Consider the following 17,413-nt stretch of genomic DNA (forward strand, 5'->3'; position numbering starts at 1 on the left):
GTTAGAGATGCCTGGGGAATCTCCCTTGTTCCAGCCCCTAGCTGATGGAGTCTTCTCCATGACTCCAGCTACCATTTGACTCCAAGTGCATAAGAATCCTAGAGTAAGAACCACCCAGCCGAGTACCGTCAATCTCCAGAAATAATAACAAATGATTGTTGCTTTATACCATTGAATTTGGAGTGGTTTATTACAGAGCAATAAAAAACCAGAATGAAGATCAAAGAAAACTTCCCCATTTTCTTTGGTCCTAGTTCCAGTGGTATATGAATATAGCTTCATTTATGCTTCATCTTTGGTATCTTTCTTACCAGTTTCCTTTCAAATGGGCTAAACTTAAAAACAAAACAGTAGTTTATACTATCTACATCTGTGAACTCCTTTAAACACTTCTTTCCAGCAGATTATTTCGAAATCTATTTAACTGAGTAGTAAATCTTATCTCAAAATAAAAACCAACGTTTATGTAACATCAACAAAACCCTACACTTCCATATTCCCTAGTAACTAACAGAATACCCACAGGACAGCTCTCCTGTCAATCACACCAGGAAACATACTGATAGAATGTTATCATTTCCTCATCCCTGCAGTCAGGAGAGTGCATAAGGAAACAAAAACTGACAAGGCTAAAACCTTCACCAACCACTTATCTCTTATTAAAAGGGTCTCCAACCATCCCTGCACAACCCGGCCTATCATTTCCACAACTTTTGGAGTCAAGCTGTTGCTGATCATAGGATGTTTTCTGACAAGACAATGTAATCCAATGCAAAATATGTGCAAAGTGAAATTGCAAAAGATGCAAGATTTCATGAGGTCTAGGAAAAGCGACACTGGAATGCAAAGACCACACACAATAAGCCTGTCTTCAAAGAGGCCTTCTCTCAGCATTCCCAGATGGTGCTCACAGCCTCAAACTGAAGGAAGAGCAAGTTGTAAAGAGTGGCCCCGCACAGTGATGAAAATGTTTAATAAACCACTTAGAGATATTACAAAGAACAGTTAACTCAGTGGGCTTTCCCATACTTCTAAGTGATGGCAATTTTTAATAAAAATACATTTCACATAGATGGAACACGGAAATTAAACACCTCACATCTCAAGAGAAGTGTTTCATAATCATTAACAAAAAGCATGTCACTACAACGAAAACCCCACAAGGGCAGGAATTTTTGCCTCTTTTGTTCACTGCTGTAGCCCAAGAGTCTGGCCCACAATAAGCCCTCAATAAATATTTGTTGACTAAGAATGAATGAATGAAACAAACAAACAAACTTTAGGCCACTTTCTTTTAAATGCTTTCTCCAGAGTGTTCATTTATATTTATGTTATAATGAAAATTCTGTCAGTTTACTAGAAAAAATAAGTGCTTAAATTTTACCACAATGTTTTTTACAAGCTGTCTTCTTCCTGGGTGAACTATGTGTGCAAAATGGAAATGATAAATTCTTGTCCAAAATCCAACAGACTTTCATTACACACCATTCCTTTGGGCAGGGCTGTGAACAAATTTTTGTAAGCACAAATCAAAAATTATGCCCAAATATCTAATCCTAATGGGCTTTTGTTCTATATAAAAGCTCAAAATAAAATTTTTACAATAATAAATTTATGTACGGAACCATCCTTCAATTACTTTTACACAAAGAATTGTATTTCATATAAGAGGTTTCTAGAGAAAAAAAAACTTAATGAAATTAAATAAGTATTCTTTATTCAATGCTTTCCATGTCCTTATTTTAGATGAACAGTTAACTAAACGAAAACACTACACTAGGGACTTATTCTGTTTCTAGTCTTTAAAAAACATACTCATATGGAAGCATATAAAATGCTAAATCACACTGAGACATCAAAAGTAATCACCCATAACCTAAAGACAAGTGCACTGTCATTTTCTTTCAGCACTTCTTATGAAACTTTTGTTCTTAACATGGTTAAGATCATAGACTGTTTCCTCTCTTAGAAAAATGCATTATTACTCATCTAACTGATACTACTAACCCATCTGTAGAATTTGCAGGGTTTTCCCAACAGCAAAGAAGCATCTGAACTGAACCATCCATCTAAGCTGGCTTCTCCTCATTAACAATAACAAACACCAAAACTAGGCTGGACACAGGTGAAGGATGCTATTTGTAGTCATGAAATCAAGTAACTGACCTAAACTGGGATGGAAAATTCACACCCTTCACTTCACTGGTTCAGTTGCTAACCCTAACCTGCTAAATTAACAAGTCACAGCCAGCATATGACCTAGCACAATCAAATATGTTTTTCATGATAATACCAACCTCATTTTTGAAGACAGTTAACACTGCATCCCTTTCTACAAGAAAACTACTCAAATGATATGAAACCCCATGTACTCACTGCTCGAAGCATTCTGGGCTTCCTACAGTTCCTCCAATGTACTGCCCTCTCTCACCGCTGGGTCTTCACACATGTAGTTCTTTCTGCCTACAAAGCTCTTCCAGTCCTCAACATCCGGCCCTGCATCATGCCCTCAGCACCAGCCTCTCAGCCTACCTCCTACTATTCAAAATCCTGATCTTCCCTTTAACCACTTCTTCTGGCAAGCTTTCCTTCTTCACAAGATCACGCTATGTGCCTATGGTGAAGAAGCCCAAACCTCTCGCTGTACTCACACTGCCCTGTAATGGCCTGTCTTTCCCACAGACTAAGCTCCACCACTGTAGCACCAAGACTAGAACTGAAAAGTAGCACTAGACCCCCAAATTTGCTGTTTTAATGGCACGTGTGTGTAAACAAAGCGTGTATATTAATATTTAATTGCACTTATATATAGTAGTCAATACATATGAGAAAAACAAGTAACTTCCCATGCACATCCCAAAAAGAAAAAAGAAATAAAACTGAATTAATGCAGTTTAGTCTTTGCCACTTAACTCATCACGTGGGCACTCCAGCCCTCAATTTCCTCAGCTATCAAATATGAAAATTCTAAAATACTCCTTGGTATAAAATTTTGAACATTTCAGCAATGTCAAGTACACTTAAGGTTACTAGAGCTAAAAAGCTAGGATCAACTATTATAGCCTAATATACAGAATGACAATAGGCATCCTAAAAAACAGAACATGAATCCCCGACAAGCACCTGACAGTACTAGAACCTACTAAATAGCCTTGCAAAGAGAACAGTCTCATTTCACTGGAAATCAAAGGCGAGCACACACTCCCAAACCCCAGGAGGTGTTACACTGTCAATGCACTTTTGCTTTATCATACCTCATTTCAAGTAAGTTTTTGCCACACATGTAAACTTCCCCATTAAGTTTATACGGGAAGTATAATTAAAAGATAATATAACTGCACTAAATTCATTCACATCAAGTTAAATACATCGACCCTAGCAATTTAAAATTTTTTAAAAAGACTCAGAAGAGTTGGGCTGGGTTTAGAATGTCCACTGCTTTTACAGACTTATTAGAATGAGGACAAAAGGGCACATGAGGTCTGTGGCAGGAAATAAAAATCAAATCTTAAAGTGGCAAAGCTGAGCAATATACATCAATTATGGCTCATAAAACAGTGTCCACAGGCCGACAGTCCCACAGATTCAGAGCTGAAATGAACCTTCAGACATCAAACACATCCCCCCATCTTACGAATGAGTAAACTAAGCCTCATTGCAGGGAAATGACTTGCCCAAGATTACACAACTGGTTAGCAGAAGGACCAAGCCTCCTAACACTGAGTCCAGTGGCTTTTTAGTTCTCACAACTGTCCCATCAGGACCCATCTATGGTACACAAAGTCTTTCAGGTACACAGTAACACTCCCAAATTCTGTACGAATTTGAATACATGATAATGAATGTCAGTATCACAGAACAAACCTTCTGAAGATAAAAACTTAGTACAAAACTTAAAGAATTAAACACATACATCTAAATTCAGATATGTAAGGGGCACCTGGGTGGCTCAATGGGTTAAGTGTCTGACTCCAGTTCAGGTCATGATCTCACAGTTCATGAGTTCAAGCCCCACATCAGGCTCTATGCTGACAGCTCAGAGCCTGGAACCTGCTTAGGATTCTATGTCTCCCTCCCTCCATCCCTCTTTCTCTCTGACCCTCCCCCACTCATGCTGTCTCTTTCAAAAATAAATATTTAAAAATAAATTCAGATATGCAATTCTATTTAAGTAATCTCCATACCCAACATGGGGCTTGAACTCATGACCCCGAGATCAAGAGTTGGATACTTTACTGACCCAGCCAGCCCCTAGATATGTATTTTTGGGTTTTTTTCCTAGATACGTATTTTTGACTATTTTGTCTCACCTTGGGGTCTTAAATCAGATATGAAATTCCATATCCATGAAAATAGTTCTATCCCGTGAATATCTATAACCATAAATAATCCTGGCATATTCATTGGCAGAGCACTATATGAAATTGGGTATTTTATTTTTTAAATGTTTTTAGTTTTTAGGAGAGGGACAGAGCATGAGTGGGGGAGGAGAAGAGAGAGAGAGAGGGAGACACAGAATCTGAAACAGGCTCCAGGCTCTGAGCTGTCAGCACAGAGCCCAACCTGGGGCTCGAACTCGGGACCAGCGAGATCATGACCTGAGCCTAAGTCAGACACTCAACCGACTAAACCACTCAGGCGCCCCTGAAATTGGGTATTTTAAATGAAGACAATAACAATCAAGGAATCTGAGGACACTCAGTCTCACATTTAAGGGTCTCTGTGCTATGACACTGCTCTCCTGGCAGTTTTCAAGGTGGTCACAGGGTCAATCTCAACCTGTGCACCATGGATGAGCACAAAGGAGTACAGACCCTCTACGTAAGCTGTTCAAGTATGCCCCTGCCCCTCCTAGTCAACTCCAACAAAGCAACCTGTTTTCACACACCCCTGAATCACATCTTCTTATCTTATCCCTGGACAGCATCTTTTACAAACCAAAAGCAAAGGAAAAAACCACTGTCTATATGTAAACTACTCTCACACAGCAAAAGAGTTCTGAACTACTATTAAAACTCTATCAATATCAAATACAGGCACCTATGATGAACCCTGGTTACTGACAGTATCTTCCATGTCTCTAAAAGAAAATTCATTAGGCTCAAGAGAACAGAAATAAGAGGATGAACCAGGGTCCACACCCTGCAACTTTGCCTTCAAAGCAATTTCAAAGCCATTTGTAAGCATCAGGTTTAATCATCAGGTCCTTCTTCCCTGTCATTTATACCATCCAGTAGCACTGAATTCTCCATTACATGTTTGCCTCTCCTATAAAATGAATGCCCCATGAGGGTAGAGGCCATCATCTTTGTATCCCAATGTATATAATTTAGTTGACAAGTTAAGTAAAAGAGTAAACCCTATTTTCCCACTTTCTTTGTTCATTTTTCCATTCATCAATGAAATTTAAGAGAAAGAAATCATAGACAACCATAGACACACTTCCTTCTCCCTCTTAGCCTTTCTACAATACAAAAACCCTTTTCCCTACCACATCCTAAGAGCACAGACACTGAGTGGAGAAAATCTACATGATCTGGCCCAATCCACTCACTTTACCAAAAAAAAAAAAAAAAAAAAAAAAGTTGTATCACTGATTCACGGTCACACTGCCCATTAGTGTCAGATACAAAACAAAAACAAATCCCTGACCACTGACTACCAATTTATATTCCACTCACCATCATGTCAAAGACTGACTAAAAACTTAATCACTACCTAGAATATATCTCATCAATTCAAAATCAACTAAGAATACCAAATCTTCTCTAAATTTATGTCTTCTAATCTATGCTATCTTAGCAGAGAAATAAGCAATTTTCAAAAATATGAGGAAAATGCTCCTTTAAATCTCTAATAGTTTGCAAGGATGTCAAAAATACTTGATACGATCAAGATGTTACCATTCGGGTAAGCCAGGTTATGGGGACACAGGCCCTCTGCACTATTTTTGCAACTACTTGTGAGTCTATAATTATTTCAAAGTAAACAGTTAAAAAAAAATACATGGCAGTCACCTGATGCCACTCCCTGGGCCCACTCATCTATCACCTCACTATTCTCCAAACTTGCCCTATAAGCCAGAAAATGTTCCAACTGCCTCTCATCCCAAAAGTTCCAAAAAGGGTCGGTGCAACAAATAAATCACAGTTGTTGCACCAAGGGAAACCTACTCCTTGGTTAGCACAATGTTTGAAGGTGAGAAGCACACAAACATTTACGGAACAAGGAAGACCAATCTAACACCATGGTCAAACTCTGTGCTGGCAACACAGGGCAAATATTTGCACAGGCTAAACTTCGACTACCTCTCCTACCAGTCTTTCCAAGTCTGCTAGTGGTCCGGACCAGGTTCACTCTCCGCACTGAACTGTAACCATATGAGTATTGACATGTGTTTTTGTTTTCCTAAAGCTACCCTCTCGGGGGTCTTATAGTTGTAGGGAGGACCTAATATGTGTATAACTGTACTCAAACTTTTTTAAAATTTCATTTGTAGAAAAAAAAACCAATTTACTCTAATGCTGAGGAGCAGGATAATACCTTACTCTCAAGCAATAGCTATAGCAGCAGTAGTCGGAGGGGGAAAAGAAAGGCTGCAGGCAGTAAGGGCTAGGCAAGCAGAGCTCTGTCGGCTGTCATCAGTTATTTTAATTTAAATACAAAGGAATGTGAGCAGGAGCCTTTCAAACAGTAATCCTTAAGCTTTTGTGCTCCTGATGATGGTGGTCCACTTAGACACTGAAAAACACTACTTACTCAGAAAAGCCACAAATGTTTTTACTACAATTTGGTTATGTTACTCTTATAAAAATTCAGTGTTGTCAGAAAATCTCCATCTCAAAAAAAAAACCTTTAAAAAAAACACCACACCCAAAAAACACATGCTATCACCCCTCAAGAATGTCCCAGAATTCATCAAATGAGCAAATCTTCCTGAAAACTGAAAAAGCTTTTTACATTTCCAAAGAGTCTTCTAAGGAGTCAAGAGGTCCTAGAGAAAAAAAGAAAAAGAAAAAAAAAAATACCCTAGCCCCTCCACTCAAAAGAGTTTTATGAAACCAGAAACATTCTGGAATGATATGGGGTGACTGCTAAGCACATACGACTCCTGTGTCTGGATGCAGGTGCTGTGTGCATTCTTCAGTAGCCTCCAGCTCTCTGGAGTGGCAGAAAGATGAGCAGCTGTTGCCAAGAAAGTCAGCCCACACGTCATCTCTGACCTATAGACCTTGGGCTGCCAGCCTGCCCAGGGGAAGACACCCGGTCCTGGTTTTGCGTCCCTTCAGAAGTGACAGAAACCTAACAAGGAATCAGGAGGAACATGTGGCCGTAATTTGGATTCATCCCTTGCTGGTGACTGCAGGAGGCAAAGAAAAAGTAGTTCCTATACTTCCTCCCCGAAGAGGAACTGTGGAAAGGAAAGAGCATACGGTCCGCAGCATCACTGCCCCTCCCTTACTCTCCATCTACACATAATAATCAGAACACCTGATAAGAAGGAAAACACGGGGCGCCTGGATGGCGCAGTCGGTTAAGCGTCCGACTTCAGCCAGGTCACGATCTCGCGGTCCGTGAGTTCGAGCCCCGCGTCAGGCTCTGGGCTGATGGCTCGGAGCCTGGAGCCTGTTTCCGATTCTGTGTCTCCCTCTCTCTCTGCCCCTCCCCCATTCATGCTCTGTCTCTCTCTGTCCCAAAAATAAAATAAAAAACGTTGAAAAAAAAAAAATTAAAAAAAAAATAAAAAAAAAAGAAGGAAAACACAATCACTTACGGGATTTCTGACAGGAGATGAAGACTTCAGGTTAAACACCACTAGAAACACAAGCATGCTAAGAAAATGTTTAAACCTGCTTAGTTTACAATTTAAGACCAATCACTTGATGCTTCCTTTAAAGACAAAATAGATTTCCTACGTGCAGATGATGATACAGAGCAATATATGGACTAGTTCAAATTACTTCTGGACAAGAAACAAAGCCATTCTTACAAAATAAGAAAACAGACATTGAGCTGCAAAAGCCCAATACCTCTCCCCACAAAGCCCCATAGAGAACTCTGTTTTCCTAATTTAGATATTAAAATAACCCTACCATACTGTCTCTGCTTTCTTAATGGTCTTCCTATTAACTTCCTAATCTTAAATTTGGCCTTTTCTTAAGGCTTAAAACATCAGTCACCCCCCACTTCTCACATCAAAGCTAGCAGACTGTCACAAAACATCTTAAATGAATCTCCACCACGCCCACAAGTAAGAAGGTCTCCAGCTGCTCACACACAGGCCATCTCTGGAGTTTCGGTCATCTGTGAGGAAGATCTAGTATCTGAGTTCACATAAAGATCTGGAACACCTTGTCACCTGAATTGTGAAACAGCAGACTCATGCTGGAGCAGATCCAGTTTTTTAAAATGGTAGATCTCAATACTTTTTCTTCTGAATCACAAAAAAATGGAGCCTGAACTGATAGGGAAGGAAATAAAAATCTATCTATTCATTCAATCCACAGTGCTCCCTACACTGGACTTATCTCCCACTGTCATAGCTCTATATGCAATCTAGAATACCATCAATACTAATGGATTCTAAAATATCATCGCTTTATATATACAAGTATTTTTTTAATTAACACACAAACTTGCTGTAAGAACAATGTAGATTTCAGGGTGCCTGGATGACTCAGTCAGTTAAACATCTGACTCTTGATCTCAGCTCAGGTCTTGATCTCAGGGTCATGAGTTCAAGCCCCATATTGGGCTCCATGCTGGGCATGAAGCCTACTTAAAAAAAGGAAGGAAGGAAGGAAGGAAGGAAGGAAGGAAGGAAGGAAGGAAGGAAAGAGAGAGAGAGAGAGAGAGATGGAAAAAGAAAGAAAGAAAAAAAGAAAGACAGAAAGAAAGAAAGAAAGAAAGAAAGAAAGAAAGAAAGAAAAGAGATGTAGGTTTCTTACAATAACTAGCTTTCTTGTATGAAAAATATTTTAACATACTAAAGTCAAAAAAACTTCAAGTACATAAAATTTTTACCCAGGATGATTACAACTTTATACAAACAAACAAAAATCTCTATGTACAGAAAAAGAGACTAGAAAACCACCAAAATGTTAACACTGGTAGCACCATTGATCTACCAAAGCAAAGAAAGAGAGACAAGAGAAAGAGAGAATCCCAAGCAAGGATAGCTGATAGCTATCTACTGATAGCATGGAACCCAACTCGGGGCTCAATCCCACATGAGCCAAAATCAAGAGTCAGACGCTTAACCAACTGAGCCATCCAGGCTCCCCACTATTAAACTTTTTACACTGATTTTCTATATTTTCCATATCTTCTGCAACAATGTTTTTTACAACAATTTTTCAAAATAAATAAAAACTAAGGAAGAGCCAGAAACTGAAAGCAACCCAAATTTACACCAGCAAAAAAACAGATTTGTGAAACTGTGGCACATCCAAACAATGAAATACTACCACTAATACAAAAGGAAAAAAACTACTACAGGCTACATGAGCTAAACAGAAGATGCCACACACTATTCCATTTCTACAAAATTCTAAAGAAGGCAAAATTACAGTTAGAGAATATAGAACAGCATTTTTCATGGGTGGGAACAAGACAGGGGACTAAGAATGCAAAGGGGCACTAGGGAACTTTTTGGGGTGATGCAAATGTTCCATTTTCTTGATTATGGTGGTTACACAGCTGTAAACCTTTGTCGAAACTCATCAAACCGCACATTTCAAATGGGTGAGTTACATTGTATGTCAGTTATACTTCAATAAAGCCAATTTACAAGTTAAAAGTAGAGAAGGTTGAAAGCACTTCAGTAAGGTAAATGATACCATCAGAAACTAAACAAGTAACATTACTTTTGCCACACAGGCAAGACAAATTCTGTATTCTTTACCCTTAAAACAACATTAAAATTTAACACCTTATTTAATATCCTGAAAAAACAATGAGATTGTCACAAAACAGTTATCTAAGAACTCACCATAATTCTCATTTTCAAGAGGTTTATAACCACAACATTGATTCAATCAAGAAGTATGAAATAATATGAAATATGAAACAGAGTAATTTCTTATAGCCAAGTTCAACTTATTAAGTCTCACTTCTATACATTAACTTAGAAGAACGTTGCAAAGTTCCACATGACTTAATATTATTCCTCAGTGTGCCCTGCAGAAAATCGCTCAAGTTTAATTTCAAGAATCTCATTACATAACCATTACGAGTGACTGCTAATACAATGCTACCACGGGAGGTTATGAAGTGCCAGCATCAAGCTACAAGGAACCTTAAGATTCCCAGTGTGATACTACCCCTCCTTCTAAGGCTACAATCCATACAAATATTGTCTTATTCTTAAAAATGTCAAAGTTTGGAGCGCATGGCTGGCTTAGTCGGTGGGCCATGTGACTCTTGATCTTGGGGTTTGAGTTCGAGTTTAAGTACTTAAATACAAATTTAAGTAAATTTTATTAAAAATAAAATCTTTACAAAAAATGTCAAATATTGTAACTTGTTACAACCCATTTAGTTTTATCGTGTAAAACTGTCAATGAAAAACAAGCATTTATGGGGCACCTGGGTGGCGCAGTCGGTTAAACATCAGACTCTTGATCTCAGATCATGATCTCAGAGCTCGGGAGTTCAAGCCCCACTTCGGGCTCTGCACCAATGTTGCAGAGCATGCTTGGGATTCTGTCTCCCCTTTTCTCTGACCCTCCCCGACTTGCGCTCTCTCTCTAGATGAATAAACTTTTAAAAAAAGAAAAAGAAGCATTTATGTGCCAATAGAAAAATCTAAACAAATTGAATTTTAATATTAAGGAATTGCTTTCGGTGTGTGGGTGTTTTTAAAGTCTTCATCTTTGAGGGGCACCTGGCTGGCTCAGTGGTTAAGGTTCCGACTTCAGCTCAGGTCATGATCTCACGGCTCCTGAGTTCAAGCCCGACATGGGGCTCTGTGTGGACAGCTCGGAGCCTGGAGCCTGCTTTCAGATGCTGTTGCCCTTCCCTGCTTGTGCTCTACCTCTCTCTCTCTCTCTCAGAAATAAATGAACATTAAAAAAAATTTTAAAGCCTTCATCTTTGAGATTCATACTGAAGATATTATCGATTAAATTATCTGATGGGGAGAGTGTTGAAACCAAACTGGCCACTGATTTGGTAAGTGCTAAGATTATGTGATAACTGTTATACACGTGTCTTCATCATCCTATTGCCTCTACTTCTGTATATGCTTGAAATTCTCCATAATACGAAGATTAAAAATAATTTTCAGAGTAAAAGTTAAAAATCAAGTATAATAATCAATCAACAATTCACAATCACACAGAGCTAGGAGAGGCCGTTTTCATTTACTTAGGATGCCAAGGTGGCAAAATGACAGAAATACAGACCACAACCGGAGTTTAATTAGAAGTAAATATGATAAAAATGGGGGAAAGAAGACGTAAGTAAATCCTCCTGCAATATAAAACTGCTTCCTTCAATACACCCCATAGTATCTACTGAAGCATAATTTTTTTTTTAAGATTTTATTGTTTTAAGTAATCGCTACATCCAACGTGGGGCTCAAATTTACAACCCTGAGATCAAGAGTCGCGTACTCTACAGACTGAGCCAGCCAGGCGCCCCTACTGAAGTGCAATCTGACACAGCCTTCAGTGATTCAACTTTCCTTCAGAAACTATTTCCTAAATAACCTAATTGCTAGGGGAAAAGCCTGATCTCTCTTAAAATTCACCCCATTATTTCCAGTTGCACTTCCGTGTACTGTGTAATTTCCTTCACAAGTGTGTCTGTTTACTCCCAAGCCTACGATTTAGTCACTGATTTCTTGATTTATAAAATTGGTTTGCCACTGTATGTTTTGATTTTCAATACTTTGTTTGGCTATTTCATACACTGTCTTTATCTTACTTTCCTTAATCAACTTCATTTAATCATTTCAGTTAAACTTGCCTGTACTTCCCCAGCACAGTCCTCTAGTATTACTGTGTCTGGGTAACAATCTCAATAATCGATCAATAAATAAACAGTGAGCTTCCCCTCTGGTCTGGTAATGTGATGCTCTATCCCACACAGACTAATACTTGTGTTTTTTGGTGTAGCATACTGAAATTTCAGACAGCTTTCGACCATTATAACATCTGCCCATCACAACCTTCATTCACCTCCATTTTCAAGCTCCTACTGAGAGGGCAAGAAAACCCTGAGTCTTTAAAACCCAACAGTTCCTAATGAAAATCAGGACCACTTACTAAATGCCAATGGCCTGTGCAAAAAAGCACTTTCTACTTCATTGTTGTCCAAGCCAACTTTCAGTGATAAAGGCACGGATATGTATCTGCACTGTCCTATATGGTGGCCACTAGCTACATGTGGTTACAGAGCACTTGAAATCTGGCTAGTGTTACCAAGGAACTGACTTTTTCATTTTAATGTAAATAGTCACATTATAAGACTAACAACTGCATTGCTGGGATTTTTCTTCACAAAAGTCATTTCTATTTATTTTTACCTCTACATGTATTCAAGATAATCGAGGACAGAATTTCTTAACCTCAGCACAACTAGCATTTGGGCCAGGGTAAGTCTTTGGTGTGGGAGCTGTACTGTGCACTGTGCGATGTTTAGCAGCATCTCTGGCCTCTACCCACTAGAGGCCAGTAGCAATGCCCCAGCGGTGACAAACAAAAGTATCGCCAAACACTGCCAGATATACCCCGGGGAGGCAAAACAGCATCCAGCTGAGAAACAGCGATCTAAGACTAAGGATCTGGATTTTGTATCAATGCTAAGGACATTCTAGAGCAATCCCTTTGATTTCCTGCTTTTCTATGTGAAATTCAGATGACGCACAGAAGCAGTTAAAAGTAACCATCTCTTCGTATTTTCCACAGAACCTACATTATAATTGTTTTCCTACCCACTATCTCAGCTGTTTCTCACCAACCGTGAGATGGGTACTATGCCTGACTTAGAGACTGAGGTGCTGGCGGCAGAGGGAGACACAAGGGAGTAAGGGTTCTAAGTGGTTAAATGACTCACCCACCCATGTTAAGTAGCCTGGCTGAAACAAACCCAGATTTAAGAATTCCACATTTCAAACTCCTCTCCGTATTATCTTACCTGGCAGCCTTACAGCCCCTGAAGGGGAAGCTCCTTAAAGAAAAACCCTTTTGATATGACAAACTCAACCAAGACTGTTTGATTGCACAACACATTACAATGCCAAAAAAGCAAAGCTCACAGGAAAATTCCGCAGAGACAAACAATGAGAACTGGTTCCTATCGTAACGAACTTACATCCTGAGGATTAATTCAGGACAGGGACAAGTCATGGCATACCCACATCACCTTAAAAAGGCCTCTCTTAGGCTAGTTCTAGAAAAGGGTTAAGAGGGTCAGCCACCTGACAAAAGGCGTAAGTGAAAGGAGGACTTGAGAGGAAGGGGAAATCAAAACTCTAAGACAGATGCCTGTTCTAAGGCTGCAATACCTCAGAAGGCAGGAATATCCCAGAATATAGGCTATGTGGAAAAGTGGAAAGAGACCTGGACTTTAAAAAAAAAAAAAAAGACCCGTCATGTGGACCTCATCTGTTGGTAGCCCACTGTGTGCCCCTGGATAAATTCTGCCAATCTCTGGGCCTGTTTTCTCAACTCATTAGTGAAAGACCAGTCTATGGGACTTTTTTGGCACTTAGGGAGATCTTAGTGAGCAGGCATTTCCAGCCCTTCCCTCAGTCTCCACAGCAGAACCATGTTCTTGGTATCCTTTTGCTGTTTCTCTGAAACAATGACTTAAGCAGGAACATAGCACTAACTCAAGAAATTCACTAGAGAGAAAATCAGAATGTCACAAAAGTATATGAGCAGGGATGGTTTCAATTCAACAGTGAATATTTGCATAGAGCCAGCCACTCAGCACCAGAAACCTTGTAATCACTCTGGGAAACCACAACCAACATCCCAGGCTCTCTGAATTCCTCTTCTCCACCCTAGCCACCCCCACCCATATTCACCAACTACATTCATTATTTGGTGTCCCAGGGCAATAATCAAAGATTTTAACCCGATATACAAAGACTATTAAAGAATCAGCATTTTGAAAAGGCAAAGAAAAAAAGCACACTTTTTTTTATGCTAAGTACCTTTTAGATATTTGATACATCACACCATTACACTGAACAGAATATTTTATTTTTAACAGGATGTGGCTATTTTCTAAAGAAAACTTATTTGGAGAAGGAAATATTGATGTTTTGAGGCCCCATACGTTTTAACTCAGCAATTTATTTGCAGTATCACACTCCCTGTCCAATCTTACTGCTTTTCATATACAGAATAAAGTCTACTTATTTTTCATCCAAAACTATCATTTATCACTTCATTTCTGTTACAGACAACATTTCTCATATAAAAGTCAAGCTAGAGTAGTACACTCTTTTCTACTACCAAAACTTACTCAATCTTGGTAAAGATTTTATCTGAAGATGAAACCATCCTGAGCTTCTGATTCCAGTTAAAAGACTCCAGAAGGCCAGTTTGTTTTGTAAACAGATGTTTCTCAAGCAATGCAGCAATAGTCTGGTCCTATTAGTCTGCAACTAGGCATGCAAAAAGGATCCTTCCTTTAGAAGGGGAGACACAGAACAGCTCCATCCTAAGTCAGCTACATCAAGAGTGCATGCCTGTCTCAAATGCTGTCCTCACAAATCTCAACAAACCATTCTTTACTGCTACCAGACACAACTATGTCCCCCAAATTTTACGGATGACAGTTTCCTATTTGTCAAATTATCTGCCACCTCGATGCACACATTTTATAAACTAAATCAAATCCGCTTCTATTTCATGAAATGAAAACTCAAGATGACCTAAATATTCTTAATATTGTATACTGACATTACAGGAATCAAAAACAAGACTACTTGTTTACCCCAGGAATGGGAAAGAAAAAAGAAAAAAAAAAAAAAAAAAAAGGTAGCTTTAAAAAGGATACATTACTTGGAAATTTCTCAGACAAGCTGAAGCAAAAGGAATGCTCAAAAATGAATCAAAGTGCCCAAGACAACTGCAAAATAGGTTTTGGCATGCACAGTCAACTGAGTAAGCTAGTCAGGATTCTTGGTATATATAAAGCAGGACTAATATAGAAAACATGGCCTACTTCTCTCCTGCTTGGTTCAATTTTCTAAGTCACAAGCCAAGTTACACTACAAGCACCATCAACTTTGTTCTATGAATGACAGTAGACCTATCCTCACTACCAGCCTGGTTCCAAAATTTACCAAAAAATCTTATGTTAAAATCTTAAAAAAGATCTCTATCTCTAATGAAATAAAATCAGAGTAAGGATCACATAAACAAAATGTCAAAATAAATGACAAAACTTATTTCGGTATTTAAAGGAACTATGTGACGACTCCAAATGGCTAATATTTTCAGAAAGGATTTCAAAAGCTGCACAAACGTGTTAATACAATATAGCTACAGCAAAGATTAGACAAATCTGAACCCAGTGCCGCAAACTGAGTGGCCAGCTTGCCGATGAGAAGCTGTCCCCCGCACCTGAGGCTGATAGATACTCGGAGACCAAGGCCAGTATCTTAGCAAGTTAGGCCTCTTCCTCCCTCCGGGAAGCGCTCGACAAACAGGGCGTCACGCAACTTATGTCACCCAGTCACTTAGCAAAAATCATACCTAACTTCTAAACTTGGGTCCAAATAGCCTTTTATACTCAAAAGAAGTAGAAAGCAACTTATATTATCGGGGGAGAGGGAAGCTTAAAATGCTCCACTTTCTGGCCCCATATTTTTCAGCCCATCATCAGATCAGAGTCCTAAATTCTAAGACTTACTTTAATGGAGGCCTCCCTCAACCTTCTCCGAGTCTCTTGTTTTGCAACAGTGAAGGAACTTTTCCTGCTTTATCTTAGTTCCCTGAGAGCATGTGGCCCTGCAATTCAATATCCTAAACTGGCAGGGAACGGTGGAGGAGGCAAAGGGAGGAATCCACACAGCCAAAACAGCCTTCTTATTAAAGACAAAAAAAAAAAAAAAATCATAATTCCTCCTCCACCCAAAGCAACCCATCCCAGAAATTTACAGCTTAAGAAAGCAGCATTGCGAACTGCAAACGTAAGAGTTTTCCTTAGACTCTACGCACGGTTTTCAGCTGTCAAATTACAACTCAGGAAAACACTATCATTAGAATAAAAAAGGAAACAAAAAAGCTCGCACCATAGGGGCTGGGAGAAGGAGCTTACCAGACCCGTTTCGGAAGAAGGAGAGCAAAGGGAATCCAATCCACTTCCCCACCCCCGCCTGAATTCATCCCCTCCCGGGGCGGGCAAACCTCACTGCAGGAGCTCAAATTTAATAATAATAACAATAATCATGGCGCTTACCCGCCCCCCCCACCCCCGCGATCTGCCAGGAATCAGCCTCCCCCTCCCCCGGGATCTCTAGGCTTGGCAGGTCCAGATCTCCCCACCGGACACAGTTCCCGGGGACCCGGGCGAACCCAGTCTACCCCGGGGCCCCTCGCCCCGTTTCTCCTCTTCCCTCTCTTTTTACCTCCACCATCCCCCATCCGCATTGTCTGTCTCAATTCAACTTTGACTAATATGGATTCCTCGGGCCTGGGCCGGGCGGTAATTACAGCCCGCCCCCCCCCCCGGGAGCTGGATTCCCCCCCCCATCTCCGCCGAGTTAAACGCGGCTCCTCGTTGAGAGACGGGGGGGGGGGGGGGGGGGGGGGGAAGGTTGCAGCGCGCTTTTCTCGTCTACACCGCGGGCACCGTCCACACCGAGCTCCCCCCGCGGCCCCGAGCCCCCGGGACCAGAAGTTTGCCCCGGAAGGGGCCTAGATGGGAGCAGTGAAGACCCCCCCCGCCAGCCGGCCGGCCTGCGCGTAAATACCGGCGCCCGCCGCGGCGCGGCCCCGTGGGGGAGGGGAGGGCGGGGAGGCGCCCCTCCCCCCGCCCGCCCGCCAGCCCGCCGGCCCTATTACCTGTCATTGAGCTGGTCCTCGGTGCCCGGCAGCGGGTGAACCACGAAATGGATGGACGTCATGGTGCTTCCTTCTAGTCCTCCTCCCGAGGACGGCCCCCTCCCGCTCTCGCCCACCCCCCCCAACCCCCTTCCCCTCCCCAATACCCACTGCCGCCGCCGCCTCCCAGTCCCCAAATGGAGGGAAGCAAATGCGCAGGGGCCGCCGCCGCCTCCCTGCCGGGCGTGTGTCCGCCGCCCGGCGGTCCGGCGGGGCGGATCAACACGCCACCCGCTCCCGCGGCGACAGCGCGCTGGAGTGCGAGGCCGGCGGCCGGGACCCAGGCGCGCCGCCGCCGCCGGCGACCGGGCGTCGGGAGAGGGGGCGACTGGGGAGGGAGGAGAGGG

At 41.1% G+C, this 17,413-nt stretch overlaps 1 protein-coding gene across 6 annotated transcripts in view; it reads right to left on the bottom strand.

Moving 5' to 3' along the window:
* The window catches only part of UBR5 (ubiquitin protein ligase E3 component n-recognin 5), a 137,248-nt gene extending 120,118 nt beyond the window's left edge, over positions 1-17,130 (bottom strand). For 5 of the 6 annotated variants that reach the window (XM_042923396.1, XM_042923395.1, XM_042923397.1 and 2 more), the window contains exon 1: positions 17,028-17,129. In XM_042923396.1, coding sequence (XP_042779330.1) covers positions 17,028-17,089 — 62 coding nt within the window. In that variant the 5' untranslated portion in view covers positions 17,090-17,129. Of the gene's footprint in view, positions 1-17,027 lie in introns of all 6 variants that reach the window. The other variant, XM_042923393.1, reaches the window with a different exon arrangement.
* Positions 17,131-17,413: the final 283 nt, after the last annotated feature.

Source organism: Panthera leo, chromosome F2 (assembly GCF_018350215.1).
Source record: "Panthera leo isolate Ple1 chromosome F2, P.leo_Ple1_pat1.1, whole genome shotgun sequence".
NCBI classification, from domain to species: Eukaryota; Metazoa; Chordata; class Mammalia; order Carnivora; family Felidae; genus Panthera; species Panthera leo.